The sequence below is a fragment of the Artemia sp. Qi Xiang Cuo genome, chromosome 6 (assembly GCF_049724085.1).
Source record: "Artemia sp. Qi Xiang Cuo chromosome 6, ASM4972408v1, whole genome shotgun sequence".
Lineage (NCBI taxonomy): Eukaryota > Metazoa > Arthropoda > Branchiopoda > Anostraca > Artemiidae > Artemia > Artemia sp. Qi Xiang Cuo.
Window position 1 is genome coordinate 47,967,321 of NC_142799.1, and position 17,222 is coordinate 47,984,542.

At 38.5% G+C, this 17,222-nt stretch overlaps 1 protein-coding gene across 1 annotated transcript in view; it reads left to right on the plus strand.

The window, feature by feature from the left end:
- The window catches only part of LOC148951306 (dynein axonemal light chain 1-like), a 45,605-nt gene extending 40,159 nt beyond the window's left edge, over positions 1 to 5,446 (plus strand). Inside the window, exon 4 of the mRNA XM_089091060.1 lies at positions 5,067 to 5,446. Coding sequence (XP_088947186.1) covers positions 5,067 to 5,344 — 278 coding nt within the window. The 3' untranslated portion in view covers positions 5,345 to 5,446. The remainder of the gene's footprint in view (positions 1 to 5,066) is intronic.
- Positions 5,447 to 17,222: the final 11,776 nt, after the last annotated feature.

Here is a 17,222-nt window from a genome sequence, read left to right on the forward strand (position 1 = left end):
CTTCAAAAAGGGCTGATTTGATTAGAAATTGAAATGGTTAGTGCCCTTTTTAATAGTCGAAAGTAATTGGAAGGAAACTAACACCCCTTCAACACCCACCATTTCGCCAAACACATCCAATCAAAATTTTGAGATAGCCATTTTGTTCCACGCAGTTAAACTTCTGGAAATTATACCTCTGAGCAGGACAATCCCCCACAGTCTTCAGAGCAAGGGTTATAAGGTATGCCCTAGGGGCATATAAGTTTTTATTGGAATCTTTGTCGTAGAAACTTTAAAAAGGGCTCATTCGATCGGAAATTCAAAGGTCTAGTGCCCTTTTTAATGGTCGAAAGTGATTTGAGGGCAACTAGCCCCCCTCTCTCGTCCACCCCTTTTCCCCAATCACATCCAATCAAAATTTTGAGATAGCCATTTTGTTCCACGCAGTTAAACTTCTGGAAATTATACCTCTGAGCAGGACAATCCCCCACAGTCTTCAGAGCAAGGGTTATAAGGTATGCCCTAGGGGCATATAAGTTTTTATTGGAATCTTTGTCGTAGAAACTTTAAAAAGGGCTCATTCGATCGGAAATTCAAAGGTCTAGTGCCCTTTTTAATGGTCGAAAGTGATTTGAGGGCAACTAGCCCCCCTCTCTCGTCCACCCCTTTTCCCCAAGCACATCCAATCAAAATTTTTAGATAGCCTTTTTATTCAGTGTTTTGGATTTTCAGATATAACTTATGTTTTTGAGGAGGACGATCCCCCACAGCCCTCAGGGCAAGGGTTGTAAGTTATGCCCTGGGAGCATATAAGGCTTTTACTGAACGCGTCGTCGTAGAAACTTCAAAAATTACTCATTCGATTGGATATTGAAATGGCTAGTGCCCTTTTTAATAGTCAAAAGTGATTGGAAGGCAACAAACACCCCTTCCATGCCCACCATTTACCCAAACATATCCGATCAAAATTTCTTGATAGCCATTTTTTTCCACGAAGTTTTAAGTTCAGGAAATTGTACCTCTGAGCAGGACATTCTCCCCATAGTCTTCAGGGCAAGCGTTATAAGTTATTCCCTGGGGGCATATAAGGTTTTTATTGAAATTGGCTACTAACCCCCCTCTCACGCCCACCATTTCCCCAAACACATCCAATCAAAATTTTGAGATATCCATTTTGTTCAACGTAGTCGAAAATTCAGGAAATTACGTCTTTTAGGATAAAAACCCTATCAGAGCTTTCAGTGCAAGGGTTGTAATTTGTGCCCTGGGGGCATATAAGGTTTATATAGAAAGTAAGGTATATATATATATATATATATATATATATATATATATATATATATATATATATATATATATATATATATATATATATATATATATATATATATGTGTGTGTGTGTGTGTGTGTGTGTGTGTGTGTGTGTGTGTGTGTGTGTGTGTGTGTGTGTGTGTGTGTGTGTATATATATATATATGTATATATATATATATATATATATATATATATATATATATATATATATATATATATATATATATATATATATATATATATATATATATATATATATATATATATATATATATATATATATATATATATATATATATATATATATATTTAAACATAAAGCAAAGATCCTTATAATGAAGGTGGCTAATACAAAGGAGGAGACCAAGGGGAGGGTGTATCTTGATTTATTTTGTTTAAAACACACCTTTTATTTCCACACTACCCGCTCGCTCTTCCCTCACCACACTCATTAGTTTTGCAAGCTAATGTTGAAGTGAATCAATAAATTAGGCCAGACCTTAATTTTACATTAGTTTTTTACAGTAGTTTTAAAAGCTAATGTTAAAGTAAATCAATAAATTCAGCTAGACATTAGTTTGATAAGCTCATGTTGAAATAAATCAATAAATTATGGTAGATGATAGTTTTATATTAGTTTTACAACCGTTTTCCACGTTAGTTTTACAAGCTAATTTTGAAGTAAATAAATAAAACAGGACGGACATTAGTTTTACATTAGTTTTTACACTAGTTTTACTGACTAATGATGAAGTAAATCAATAAATTCGGCTAGACATTAGTTTTACAAGCTGATGTTGAGTTATATTGAATAAGAAAACCAAAAAGTCATCTGTATAACTTTGTTCATACTTCTCTATAATAATTTGATGTTTAAAAAGTCATAATGAAGACCATACTATTTTTCACGTTTAAAGTAAACATAATATTTTTTATTAGTTTCATTTTTATGTTCCTGGCCTCGCCCAGGCCATTCAGCGTGTCCCCAGGTGGCGATAGGGGAACGCTCTACAGATCTGTAGGGTACCTCCATAGGAGGCACGGACCAAGGGGGGACCTTGTCCCTGGGGGTCCATAATAGAAATTGGGGCACCCTCGCCCGGGGTTATAAATACAGGCGGAGGAGGGAGAAGGCCCCTCAAAAGGGCCCACTGGTTTGTCCATGAATGAAGTTTTAGAGGTTTTGCTAGTTCAGGGTGCTAGAATTGGTTTGAAAATTAATGTTAGGAAGACTAAGTCACTAAGGCTAGGAATAAGTGAAGATGAACAGGTGACGTTGAGTAATGAAAAGATTGATCAGGTGGACAGCTTCACTTACCTTGGTAGTATTATTAGTAAAGATGGTGGGAGCAGTGAAGATGTTAAATATAGAATAGCCAAGGCTCAGGGTGTTTTTTTACAGTTAAAAAAAAGTCTAGAAAAATAAGAAGATAAGTCTGCAAACCAAGATTAGAATATTAGAAGCTACAGTCATGACAGTAGTCAAATATGGCTCTGAAGCATGGACGCTCCAAAATGCGGATGAAGATTTGCTAGATGTTTTCCAGAGAAATTGCTTAAGGATTGTTCTGGGTACCCAGCTGACTGACCTTATGCCAAACAATAGGCTATACGATAAACGTGGTTCAATGCCGCTCTCTGGACTATAATGAAAGAAAGGTTGAGGTGGCTAGCGCACATTGTGCGGATGAAGGATGACAGATTGCCAAAGATTGTTCTTTTCGGCCAACCGTCAAGGGCTAAACGGAAAGCAGGTAGTCCCCGTCTGGGGTGGGAGGAGGTCATAAAGAAAGATTTAAAGGAAATGGGAACTTCGTGGGTGGGTGTAAACAGGGAGGCTTTGAATAGATTGGGATGGAGGAGGAGCGTGGGTAGCTGTGTTGGCCTCAGGCGTCTTGGTGCTGTGGTGAGTTGTTAGTAGTAGTGGTAGTAGTAGTATTTATCACAACCTGAATAGAATAAGTTTCACGAGAACTCTCGCCACTCCCAGTAAATTTTTCTTTACGATGTCTCCAGGGACTAGGGCATAGGAACAGTCAACTAGCATTTTAAGTATCAATATGAAAGCACCTTTATTATAAAAAACGAGCATTTAGTGTATCAGCGTGAAAGCATATTTACAATCAAATATTGGTGGGAATAAAATAACTAAAATGAGGAAGTGTGTCCAAATTCAATTTATGTAATGATGTAACATAAATTTAAGTAAAAAAAAGTGAAATAAGATTGTGATTTTGCTAATGATTGCATAGGATTAAAGATAATGAAAATTTTGGCATCAATTTTTTTTTTTAGAATGATGGTTATGTATGAATATTCATTTGTCCATTGCCAAGAGTTCAAAGAAAAAAAAAATGAAAAATATGAACGGAAATGTTAGAGCACATTTTTGCGTCACTGGCCCAGTCACTGAAGAGGTCACTAGATATTCTTGTGGGACACCAGTGAGCTCAGTGGATGTTTTTGCGCTGCTGAGTCGTGTTGTGTAATGTCACCAGTGAGCTTTTCAGTCACTGGGCTTCAAGAGCTCCAGTCACAGAAATCGATGAAAAGATGCGCAAAGTTAAGCAGTCACTGGTCCAGTGACTGGTTACCATAGTGGCGCAAAAATACACTATTAGCTTTTCTTGCTCTTTTTTCTTTGAATTGTAGTCAACACTCAACTAATAAAACATAAAAATTGAATTCGGACCCACTCAAGAATTGCAAACTGCTTGACTGACTTATCGTCTATGAGCCTACAAATTATTGCACCAACAGAAAATAGTTGAACTAAACAACTGAAAACAATTGAAGTCTTCTCCACCACATTGCAGTTAAATGTCTATCTCCGTCCTCTTCATTGCCAAGTATTTCGTACCGAAGATCACTGGATGATCTTCGCTTATCAGTGATAAGAATAAGAATATACAAATTTCTCACATACAGATAGAGACAAAGACGTTTACGTTTTTCACCTTACAGAAAGATTCTTGCATCCAATAATTGCCGAGCGCGGAGTTAAGATAAGAATCTTAACTGACAGAAAAAGGATATCAATGTATATCTACATTGACAGTTTTCCTTCCGGTTTTTGTCTGAAAAAATAGTTTTTTTGTAAAATAGTGCTACGTAGCAAAAAAATTGCCACTTTTGCTAAAAAGTGTCCTAATAGTGTCAGGTGTCCCAAAAAGTGCCATTTAAAAAAAAGTGTCAAAAGTGACACTAAAGTGTCAGCGGTGGAAACCCTGGTCCTGGTGTCACTAGTTATTTGGTTTGGAACGGAGATAAATTGTGTGACTGTAAGCAAGGCCAGAGTTGACTCAGCTCTTTGTGGGTACCTGGAGAAATCTGGGGGAAAACATTGGAAGTGTTGAATGATTTGTCCCAAACCATGCATTGCACTTCCGGTGGAAGTCAGAAAACCAGGATATTGTTACCTGCGCGACACAGACCATTGGTGAGCATGGGAAGAAGTTAAGTAAGCTAGTGCCCCATTTGACCTCCCTAGCTATTGAGAACGGGGTGTTATTTAGTTTATAAACTGGTTAAACATTTTGGAGTTCGTAGAGACGTACCAGATTTAGGTTCAGAGACTGGGTGACAAATCACCTTCAAGGGTGCTTTCATTCACATGCACATAAACTAAATTTATAAATTTATTTGGGGGAGGGTTAAGTGTAATCTTTTTTCTCTTCAATAAGTTCAAGTGAGCCCCTATATATGAATACCTGACTAAAAAGACCTAAAACCTGACTAAAGAGATTCATTAGTAATAGTTTGCTTTTTAGGGAATCCCCTAGAGGAAAGATGCAGTGCTGAAGGCATTTGGAGGAGAGAGTGCATTAAAAAGCTCCCAAATTTGACTAAACTTGACGGCCTTCATGTTACATTGGATAATTTTGAAGATGAGCAAGGAGGTGAAGACAAAGAAAAATCAGGTTTAGATCCATCCCCATTTAAGTTTCGAGGATCTTTACCAGATGAGAGCCTTGTCAGTAAAGTTGCCGATGATCAAAATGATGTCATCAGAGAAGTTGACCATAAGGGTACAACAGGAAATATTTAAAATCGATAATAAAAAAAACTATTTTCTTTCATGTTTTCTGTAATTTTGTAAGTGCACATTAAAAACGGGCTATATGCCAGTTATCTTAGTAGTAACCACAAAATAGCGAAATAATACGATAAATTGAATGTCCTTTTTTTAACAATAAGAGCAGCATCTCAGTGGCCATTCTTGTAATTATCAAGTTTATTTTACCAAATGGAGCATACAGTAGGCTCTACCTATGAGACCGTAATAAAAAAAAGTGGACAAAAAAGCAATGAATTAATAGGCCTAATCAAAAAACGCAAAAGATGTGGAAAAGATAGATGGAATAATTTTAGGAAAACATTTTGTGAGGTTGCTGAGGGTGTCTTAGGGAAGAAAATAAAGAATACAGCTTGGAATATTAGTGAGAAGCCTTTATGTTTAATAGAGAGGAAAAGGGGCTTTTACAAGAATTTTCCGAGTGATATGTCATAGGAAAAAAAATTAAGAATGTAAAGAAAGTGGAGAACACATTAAACTATGAACTAAGAAGGTGTGAAGTGGAAGCCATGGATGAAATTGTCAAGGATCTGGAAGATGCAGCTAGATGGCATAATAGTAAAATATTGTACTGGCGTGTTAATCAATTGATAGGGAGTAGCATGGGCGTAGGCAGCATATTGTCTAGGGGGGGGGGGCCGGTGATAGTGTGACGGGGCGCCGTTTATCAAAAGCCTTGCCAAACAAAAGCTGTTTAAGCCAAATATATTTCAAATTTGAAGGTCTAGGGAGAGGGCAGCTGCCCCCCTGCCCCCCCCTCCCTACGCCCATAGGGAGTAGTCAGTCCGATAGGAACGAGGCCGCTGTTGGTCATAAGAAAAGAGTTAAAGAGAGATGGGCAGAACCACTAGAGATGCGGGAAAAGATATAGAGGAAAATGTAAAAAGTTTGTGATACCTTGGAGGTGAAATAAGATTTGTTTTGTTAGGAAATATTAGCGATAGTTCTAAAAGGATCTCTGGGGTTAAAAATAAGTTGCTGAGGATTATGAATAAGATTTTTGAAAAAGGGGAAATACCTCGCGATTTTAGGAAAACCCTAATTAAACCACTATATGAGAAAGGTGATAAGGATGAGTATGATAAATATATAGGCATTAGCATGGTCTCTGTAGGTAGTAAAGTAATAATAAAGAGAAGTGATAAGAGAAGAACAGTGCAGTTTTAGGAAGAGTAGAGGATGTGTCGACCAAATTTTCACTCTTAGGTTAATAATTGAAAAGTGCCTGAGTTATCAAACACCTTTGGTTCTCAGTTTTAAAGATTATGCGTAAGCGTTCGATTCTGTTGATAGAAGAGCTTTAGCAAAGGTCTTATCCTACAAATACATTAAAATAATTAGTACTATGTACAGAAATTCACACTGCTTCGGTTAAAGTTGGAAATGAGGTTAGTAGCTGGTTTCATATTGAATCAGGAATTAAGGAGGGTTGTGTTCTATACCCCTTTATGAGGATCATTTTAATGGACTTTGTATTAAGGAGCACAGGAAAGGCAATTGGAGAACACAAAGTCAAATTGGGAGGGGAAATTTTTCTGGAATTAGATTATTCTGATGATTCAAGCATCCTAGATGAAAGTGTTAGCAAAATAAATTAACTTTTAGAGGTTTTGTGAGTTCAGGGTGCTAGAATAGGTTTGAAAATTAAGTTGCCAAAGTAAAGGTAGTAAAGGTAGGATTAAGTAAAGATGAAAAGATGACGCTAGATAACGAAAATATTGATCAGGTGGATAGCTTCACTTACCTTGGTAACATTATTAGTAAAGACGGTGGGAGCAGTGAAGATGTCAAAAGTAGAATAACAAAGACTCAGGGTATTTTTTCACAGTTGAAAGAAGTTTAGAAGAATAGGAAGACAAGTCTGCAAACCAAAATTAGAATATTAGAAGCTACAGTGATGATATCTATCAAATATGGTTCTGAAGCATGGGTGCTCCATAAAGCGGATGAAGATTACTAGATGCTTTTTAGGGAAATTGCCTACGGATTAATCTGAGTACACTGCTGGCTGACCGTATCTCAAACAGTAGGCTGTACGAAAAGTGCTGTTCAATCCCACTTTCTTAGGCTATAATGAGAGACAGGTTGAAAGGGTTTGGGCACGTTCTGCGGATGAAGGATTACAGATTGCCCGAGATTGTCCTTTTCGGCCAGCCGTCAAGGGCTAAACGAAAAGCAGGTCATCCGCGGGTGGGGAGGAGGATGTCATAAAGAAGGATTTAAGAGAAATAAGAACTTCCTGGCAGGGTCTAAAGAGGCTGGCATTGAATTGATTGGGATGGAGGAGGAGCATGCATAGCTGTGTTGGCCTCAGGCGTCTTGGTGCTGCGGTGAGTTATTAGTAGTAGTGGTATCAGTAGTAGTTGGTCGTGAAAATAAGTAATAGCAGAATAACTAGCTTAAATGGTATCCTTTTGAGAATTCAAGTAGAAGGTAGCTAAGTTGCAACCAAGAGGTAACCTGAAAATTGCTCGGGTACGATATTCAAATTCCTCATCTGTGCCTCTTCCCTACTAATAAGGTTTTTAAGATGATGTTGAGACACGTATGCTGTCACCAATTTTAGTTTAAAAAAAAATCAAGCTGGTAGACTAAAGACTTCTTTTTCTGGACTATTGAACTTGGCAAGATTTTCCCAAGATTTGAGCTAGCACTGTAAATTAAATTGCCTTCATTTAGGTATTCTGACATTCTAGGCCCATATTCAATCAACAGATTCTAATTTTAAAGTCTTTATTTACATAGTACACGAAAAAGCGACGGTATTACCAACATTAATTAAAAAATAATTCCACAAAATAAGTTTCAAAGAAAAGTAAAGAACTCCATTAAACCAAACATGACCAAAATGAAATGAAATAATCTACCAAGCGTGAAACTACCACAAATCGGCATAATGAAATAAATGTAACCCGATAAATAAATGAAACCCAAAACGAACAGAAATTACAATAAATAACCGAGTCAAACTCAAAACGAGCAGAAATTAACATAAGTAGGGCTCAAAACCCCTATGCCTTCCCAAGGCCAGAACATAATTTTTACTTTACTGAAAAAATATAAATGTTTTTACTTTTGTAACTTTAATAAATCAAACAATATTAACATTTTGATTACTAAATATCAGTATATGTATATTAAACTGACAATGAACATTCATTTGTATTTTTTTCAGTAAAGCGTAAATTATGTTCTCACCTTGGGAAGGCACAGGGGTTTGAGCCCTACTCAAGTTAATTTCTGCTCGTTTTGAGTTTGACTCGCTTATTTATTGTACATTCTGTTCGTTTTGGGTTTCATTTATTTATCGATGCTGATTTGTGGTAATTTTACGCTTGGTAGATAATTTTATTTTATTTTTGCTCATTTTTGGTTTAATGGAGTTCTTTACTTTTCTTTGAAAAACTTATGTTGTGGAAAAAGATTTTCAATTAATTTCTGTTCGTTTTATATCGACATAGTCTTTTCAGGGAAAAACAAAATAATTCTTTAAATCTTTTCGTTTTTTAAGACTTTATAGTTTGGCCTGCTATTTGTATGCTGGACAAATATGTTCAGCAATTTTTAACAACATACACCCTTTTAAAAATCTGGACTAAAATAGTAGTGTTTAATTTAGTTTCATACCTCCTCTAGTTGACCTGAAATAGAAAACTTGATACCACTCGCAGAAAAAATATGTTTACTTTCTTTGATAGCTCGGATATACATACGCTATTTTGATTTGGGTAATTTAAGAGCAGAATTAGCCTCAAAGTTTAAACGTAATACCCTCAGTCGTTCTTGGGATACTGCTGAAATGCCCTATTGGGAATTAGCATTAACACGGCGCATTTTGATTTCATCTTAAGGCAACATTTCATTTTTAAACATAATGGGAAAATGGAAGGGTGGGCGTGGGAGGGGGACTAGTTGCCCTCCAATCACTTCTTACTATTAAAAAGGGCATTAGCCCTTTCTATTTTCAATCGAATGAGCCCTTTTCTAATTTCCTAAGACAACTTCTTCGATACGAAGTGCCCTGGTCTAAACAAAAAAAAAAAGAAAAAATAATAATACATTGTACCGTCATCGATCTTTACTATAAAAATGTCAAGCCTTCCAATCACTTTCGACTATTAAAAAGGGCACTAACCCTTTCAATTTTCAATCGAATGATCCCTTTTTGAGTTTCTACGACAACGCTTCCTATAAACACCCTATATGCCCCCAGGGCATAAATTAAAACCTTGCCCTGAGGGCTGTGAGGGGATTGTCATCCTCAAAGACCTCATTTCCAGAGCTTTCAGCTACGTTAAACATAATGGGTATCTCAAAATTTTGATTGGATGTGTTTGGGGAAATGGTGGGCGTGAGATGGGCGTTAGTTGCTCTCCAATCATTTTCAACTATTAAAAAAGGCACTAGCCCTTTCAAATTCCAATCGAATGAGCCCTTTTGAAGTTTCTACGACAACGCTTTCAATAAAAACTTTATATGCCCCCAGGGCATAACTTACAACCCTTGCGCTGAGGGCTGTGGGGGAAGTGTCACCCTCAAAGATATAATTTCCGGTCTTTTCAACTACGTTGAACAAAATGGCTGTCTCAAAATTTTTATTGGATGTTTTTGGGGATATGGTGGGCGTGGGAGGGGTGTTAGATTTCCCCCAATCACTTTTGACTATTAAAAAGGGCACTAGCCCTTCAAAGTTTTCGAAGTTTCTATTACAACATGATATGCCCCCAGAGCATAACTTACAAGTTATCCTCCAATCACTTTTGACTATTAAAAATTGCACAAGCCCGTTTAATTTCCTATCGAATGATCCCTTTTTGAAGTTTCTACAATATCACTATCTATAAGAACCTGAGTTTCGCCCCCAGGGCAAAACTTACAACCCTTGCCCTGAGGGCTCTGAGGGAGTTATCATCCTCAAAGACCTAATTTCTATAACTTTTAACTACGGTGAACAAAATGGCTATCTAAAAATTTTGATTGGATGTGTTGTGGGAAATGGTGGGCGTGAGAGGGGGTTAGTTGCCCTCAAATCAATTTCAACTATTAAAAAGGACACTAGCCCTTTGAATTTCCAATCGATTTAGCCCTTTTTCAAGTTTCTACAACAAAGCTTTCAATAAAACCTTATATGCCTCCAAGGTATAACTTACAACCCTACCCTGAGGGCCGTGGGGGAGTGTCATCTTGTTACATATAACTTCCGGACCTTCAAACTACTTTGAACAAAATGGCTATCTCAAAATTTGGATTGGATGTGTTTGGATAAATGGTGGGTGTGGAAGGGGTGTTAGTTCCCTTCCAATCGCCTTCGACTATTAAAAAGGGCACTAGCCATTTCAATTTCCTATCAAATGAGCCCTTTTTTAAGTTTCTACGACAATACTTTCTATAAAGAACCTTATATACCCCCATTGCATAACTTACATCCTTTGCCCTGAGGGCATTGGGGGGGGGGGGGGGGGTTCATCCGCTAAGACCCATTTTCCAGAACTTTCAACTACGTTGAAAAAAATGGCTATCTCAAAATTTTGATTGGATGTGTTTGGGGAAAAGGTGGGCGTCAGAGGGGAGTTAGTTGCCCTCCAATCACTTTCGACTATTAAAAAGGGCACTAGACCTTTGAATTTCCAGTCGAAAGAGCCTTTTTTGAAGTTTTTACTACAACACTTTCTATAAGAATCTTATAAGCCCCCAGGGCAGAACTTAAAACCCTTGCCCTAAGGGCTATTGGTAGTGTCCTCCTCAAAACTATAATTTCTATCTTGAAATCAACTACGCTGAACAAAATGGCTGTCTCAAATTTTTATTGGATGTGTTTGGGGAAATGGTGGGCTTGGAAGGGGTATTAGATGCCTTCCAATCACTTTTGACTATTAAAAGGGGCACATAACACTCGAATTTTTTAATCGAATGAGCCCTTTTCAAAGTTTCTACGACACCTCCTTCGATACGAAGTGCCCTGGTCTAAGACCAAGAAACCAAAAAAAAAAAAATAATAATACAATGTGCCAATATCCTTCTTTACTTAGGCAGCTTAATTGTGCTGCCTATAATAACAGTTGTGGGGCCAATCTTAAAAGCAGCTAAAATTGGCGTTCTGGCAAAATCGGAGGCAACGCTATCGTTGCCTTTTAGGGAAAATCGGGTTCTTATAAAAGAGATGCTTATATAAACCTCAGAGAGGGCTCATTTGATTGGAAATTAAAAGTTCTAGTTCACTTTTTCAGAGTCAAAAGAGATCGGAGGGCAACTAGCCCCCCTCCCTACGCCCTTTTTTCCCCAAATGTATCAGATAAAAATTTTGAGATAGCCATTTTGTTAAAAATAGTTCAAAGGTCAGGTAACAAAAACTTCGGTGTCGACACAACCCTCCAGGGCCCGGGGGCAGGCGTTGTAAGTTATTCCCTGGGGGCAAAAAAGGTTTTTATGGAAGGGATGCCCGTATAAACTTTACAGAGGCCTCATTTCATTGGAAACTTTACGTTCTAGTTCACTTTTTCAGAGTCAAAAGTGATCCGAGGAAAGCTAGCCCCTTCCCCACGCCCTTTTTCCCCAAATGCATCAGATAAAGATTTTGAGGTAGAACTTTTGTTAAAAATAGTTCAAAGGTCAGATAACAAAATTTCCAGTGACACAACCCCCAGGGCCCAGGGGCAGGCATCTTAAATTATGCCCTTGGGACATATATGCTTCTTATGGAAGGGATGCTCGTATAAATTTCAAAAAGGGCTCATTTGTTTGAAAAGTGAAAGTTGTAGTTCACTTTTTAAAAGTCAAAAGAGATCGGAGGGCAAATAGCCTCCGATAGAATAGGAAGAATAGGAACCAAGTGTTAGCAAAATAAATTAACTTTTAGAGTTTTTGTGAGTTCAGGGTGCTAGAATAGGTTTGAAAATTAAGTTGCCAAAGTAAAGGTAGTAAAGGTAGGATTAAGTAAAGATGAAAAGATGACGTTAGGTAACGAAAATATTGATCAGGTGGATAGCTTCACTTACCTTGGTAACATTATTAGTAAAGACGGTGGGAGCAGTGAAGATGTCAAAAGTAGAATAACAAAGACTCAGGGTATTTTTTTCACAGTTGAAAGAAGTTTAGAAGAATAGGAAGACAAGTCTGCAAACCAAAATTAGAATATTAGAAGCTACAGTGATGATATCTATCAAATATGGTTCTGAAGCATGGGTGCTCCATAAAGCGGATGAAGATTACTAGGTGTTTTCTAGGGAAATTGCCTACGGATTAATCTGAGTACACTGCTGGCTGACCGTATCTCAAACAGTAGGCTGTACGAAAAGTGCTGTTCAATCCCACTTTCTTAGGCTATAATGAGAGAAAGGTTGAAAGGGTTTGGGCACGTTCTGCGGATGAAGGATTACAGATTGCCCGAGATTGTCCTTTTCGGCCAACCGTCAAGGGCTAAACGAAAAGCAGGTCATCCGCGGGTGGGGAGGAGGATGTCATAAAGAAGGATTTAAGAGAAATAAGAACTTCCTGGCAGGGTCTAAAGAGGCTGGCATTGAATTGATTGGGATGGAGGAGGAGCATGCATAGCTGTTTTGGCCTCAGGCGTCTTGGTGCTGCGGTGAGTTATTAGTAGCAGTGGTATCAGTAGTAGTTGGTCGTGAAAATAAGTAATAGCAGAATAACTAGCTTAAATGGTATCCTTTTGAGAATTCAAGTAGAAGGTAGCTAAGTTGCAACCAAGATGTAACCTGAAAATTGCTCGGGTACGATATTCAAATTCCTCATCTGTGCCTCTTCCCTACTAATAAGGTTTTTAAGATGATGTGGAGACACGTATGTTGTCACCAATTTTTAGTTTAAAAAAAAAATCAAGCTGGTAGACTAAAGACTTCTTTTTCTGGACTATTGAACTTGGCAAGATTTTCCCAGGATTTGAGCTAGCACTGTAAATTAAATTGCCTTCATTTAGGTATTCTGACATTCTAGGCCCATATGGGATGCTCGTATAAACTTCAAAAAGGGCTCATTTGTTTGAAAAGTGAAAGTTGTAGTTCACTTTTTAAAAGTCAAAAGAGATCGGAGGGCAAATAGCCCCCCCCTTCCTCTCCACGTCCTTTTTTCCCCAAATACACCAGCTGAAAATTTTGAGATAGCCATTTTGTTAAAAAATAGTTAAAAGGATAGATAACAAAAACTCTGGTGTCGACACAACCCCCAGTGCCCAGGGGCAGGCGTTCTAAATTATGCCCTGAGGGCATATACAGTTCCTATCGAAGGGAGGCTCGTATAAACTTCAGAGAGGGCTCACTTGCTTAGAAATTGAAAGTTCTCGTTTACTTTTTAAGAGTCAAAAGAGATCGGAGGGCAACTAGGCCCCCCCTCACGCCCTTTTTTCCCAAAATACATCATATAAAAAAAATTTAAAAGCCATTTTGTTAAAGGTAGCTAAAAGGTCAAATAACAAAACTCTTGTGTCGACACAGCCCGTCAGGGCCCGGTGGCAGTCATTGTAAGTTATGCCCTGGAGGCATCTATGGCTCTTATGGAAGGGGTGCTCGTTTAAACTTCAGAGAGGGCCCATTTGATTGGAAATTGAAAGTTTTAGTTCACTTTTTAACAGTCAAATGAAATCCAAGGTTACTAGGCCCCCAAGTCGTTTTTTCCCCAAAACCATGCGAAAAAAATGAAGATGGCAATTTTTTTAAATAGTTCAAACATCAGATAAAAAAAAACTGGTGCTGACCCAACCCCCCAGGGCCCAGAGGCAGGCGTTGTACGTTACGCCTTGGGGGCAAAATATGGTTGCTATAGAAGGGAAGCTCGTATAAACTTTAGAAAGGAATCATTTGATTGGAAATTAAAAGTTCTAGTTAACTTTCCAGAGTGAAAAGAGATCGGAGGGAAACAAGCCCCTCCCCCTCCCGCCAATTTTTCCCCGAACCCATCCGGTAAAAATTTCGAGTTGGCCATTTTTTTAAAAAGTTAAAAGATCAGATATTACAACTCCGGGGTGGATACAACCCCCCAGGGCCCACGGACAGACGTTGTAGGTTATGCCCTGGGGACATGGTTCTTGTAGAAGGGATACTCGTACAAGCTTCAGAGAGGGCTCATTTTGTTGGAAATGGAAAGTTCTAGTTCAGTTTTTAAGAGTCAAAAGAGATTGGTGGGCACCTAGCCCCCCCCCTCCTCTCCTCACGCCCTTTTTTCCCCAGATGCGTCAGATAAAAATTTTGAGATAGCTATTTTGTTGAAGATAGTTGAAAGATCAGATAACAAAATTCTGGTATCGACGCAACCCTCCAGGGCCCGGGGGCAGTCATTGTAAGTAATGCCCTGGGAGCATATATGGTTCTTGCAGAAGGGATGCTCGTATAAACTTCAGAGAAGACTCATTTAATTGAAAATTGAAAGCTCTGGTTCACTTTTAAAGAGTCAAAAGGGATCGGAGGGCAACTGCCCTCACGCCCTTTTCCCCCAAATGCATCAGACAAAAATTTTGAGATAGACATTTTGTTAAAAATAGTTCAATGATCACATAACGAAAACCCCGGTGTCAACACAGCCTCCAAGGCCTAGGGATACGCTTGTAATTTATGCCCTAGGGGCATATTAGTGTTTATGGAAGGGATGCTTGTTTAAACTTCAGAGAGGGCTCATTTCATTGGAAAATTAAAAGTTTTAGTTCACTTTTTAAGAGTCAAAAGAAATCCGGGGCAACTATTCCCCCCACGCCCGTTTTCCCCAAACTCATCCGATAAAAATTTTGAGAAAGTTATTTTTTTATAAATAGTTCAAACATCAGATAACAAAAACTCTGGTGTCGACACAACTCCCCAGGGCCTGGGGGAGGCGTTGTAAGTTATGCACTTTGGGCAAATATAGTTCTTATAGAAGGGATACTCATATAAACTTCAGAGATGACTCATTTGATTGGAAATTAAAAGTTCTAGTTCACTTTTCAGGGTCAAAATATATCAGAGGGCAGCTTCCCGAAACCCATCCGATAAAAATTTTGAGATGGTCAATTTTTAAAAATGGTTCAAAAATCAGATATTAAAACTGCGGGGTCGACAAAACCCCCCAGGGCCCAGTTACAGGCGTTATAAGTTATTCCCTGGGGGCATATATCGTTATTATAGAAGGGATGCTCGTATAAACTTCAGAGAGGGCTCATTTGATTAAAAATTGTAATTTCTAGTTCACTTTTAAAGATTCAAAAAAGATCGAAGGGCAATTAGCCTCTCCTCCCTCCATACCCTTTTTCCCCAAAGCAATCCGATAAATGTTTGAGATAGCCATTTTATTAAGAATATTTCAAACATCAGTTAATAAAGACTTCGAAGTTGACACAAACCCCCAGAGCCCGGGGAAAAGTGTTTTAACTTATGCCCCGGGTGTATATAAGGTTTTTATGTAAGGAGAGGTCGTATGAACTTCAGAGGCCATACAGCTCCAAAGTTTTCCCCAGACACACTTCATATGGAAGAGGTTATCGTAAAAAATTCAGAGGGGGATCATTCAATTATAAATCAGAAGTTCTATTGCCCCTTTTTAAGAGTCAAAAGTGATCGGAGGGCAACTGCCCCCCATGCCCTTTTTCCCCAAATTTATCGGATAAAAAATTTTAGATAGCCGTTTTGTTATAAGTTGTTCAAAGATCAGATAACAAAAACTCCGGTGTCGACAAAACCCCCCAGGGTCCGGGGGCAGGCGTTTTAAGTTAGGCCCTGGGGGCATATACAATACTTATGGAAATGATACTCGTATAAACTTCAGAGAGGGCCCATTTAATTGGAAATTGAAAGATCTAATTCACTTTTTCAGAGACAAAAGTGATTGGAGGGCAGCTAGACCCCCCCCCAGGCCCTTTTATCCCTAGATGCGTCAGATAAAAATTTTGAGATAGCCATTTTGTCAAAAATAGTTCAAACATCAGATAAAAGAGAAATCCAGGGTCGAAACAGCCCCCTAGAGCCCGGGGGCAAGTGTTTTAAGCTTTGACTCGGGGGCGTACAAGGTTTGTAAGGGGTGGGCGTATAAACTTCGAAGATAGCTCACTTGATAGTTTATTTAAAGTTCTAGTTACGTTTTTATGATTCAAAAGTGAACGGAGGGCATCTATCTCCCTCCCTCTCACACATATACACACTGACAAAGCCTCTTTTCCCCAAATGCATCCGATGAAAATTTTGAGACAGCCAGTTCGTTTGAAATAGTCAAACGATCAGATAACAAAAACTTTGTCGTCAACATTACCCCCCCCCCCTCCCAGAGCCTGGAGAAGGGTTTTAACTTATGCCGCGGGGGCAAATAAGATTTTATGGAGAAGGTAGTCACATAAACTTTCGAGGGGACTCAAATGATTAGAACTTGAGAGTTAAAAGTGATCCTATGGCGACTAGCACCCCTCCCAACCTTGTTTTCCCCAATTGCGTCCAATCCAATTCTCATATAGCCATTCTGTTCAAAGTAGACTAAAGAAAATATAATAAAACTCCAGGAATAAAAAAAAGTCCCTCAGAATCCTAGGGCAGATGCTACAAAATTTGCCCTGGGGGCATATAAGGTTTCTACGGAAGGGATGGTCGTAAAAACTTTGGAGGAGGTTCATTCGATTTTAAATCAGAATCTATAGTGCCCTTTTTAAGGGTCAAAAGGGATCAGAGGGTAACTAGCCCCCTCAAGACCCTTTTTCCCCAAATGTATCCAATCAAAGTTTTGAGATAGCTATTTTGTTCAAAATGTTTAAAGATCAAATAGCAAAAAATCTGGGGTCGATACAACCCCCTAGAGCCAGGGGGATTGTTGTAAGCTAAACCCCAGGGGCCTACATAGTTCTTATCATGGGCGCCCATAAAGGGGGGCAGGGGCACCAAGCCACCCC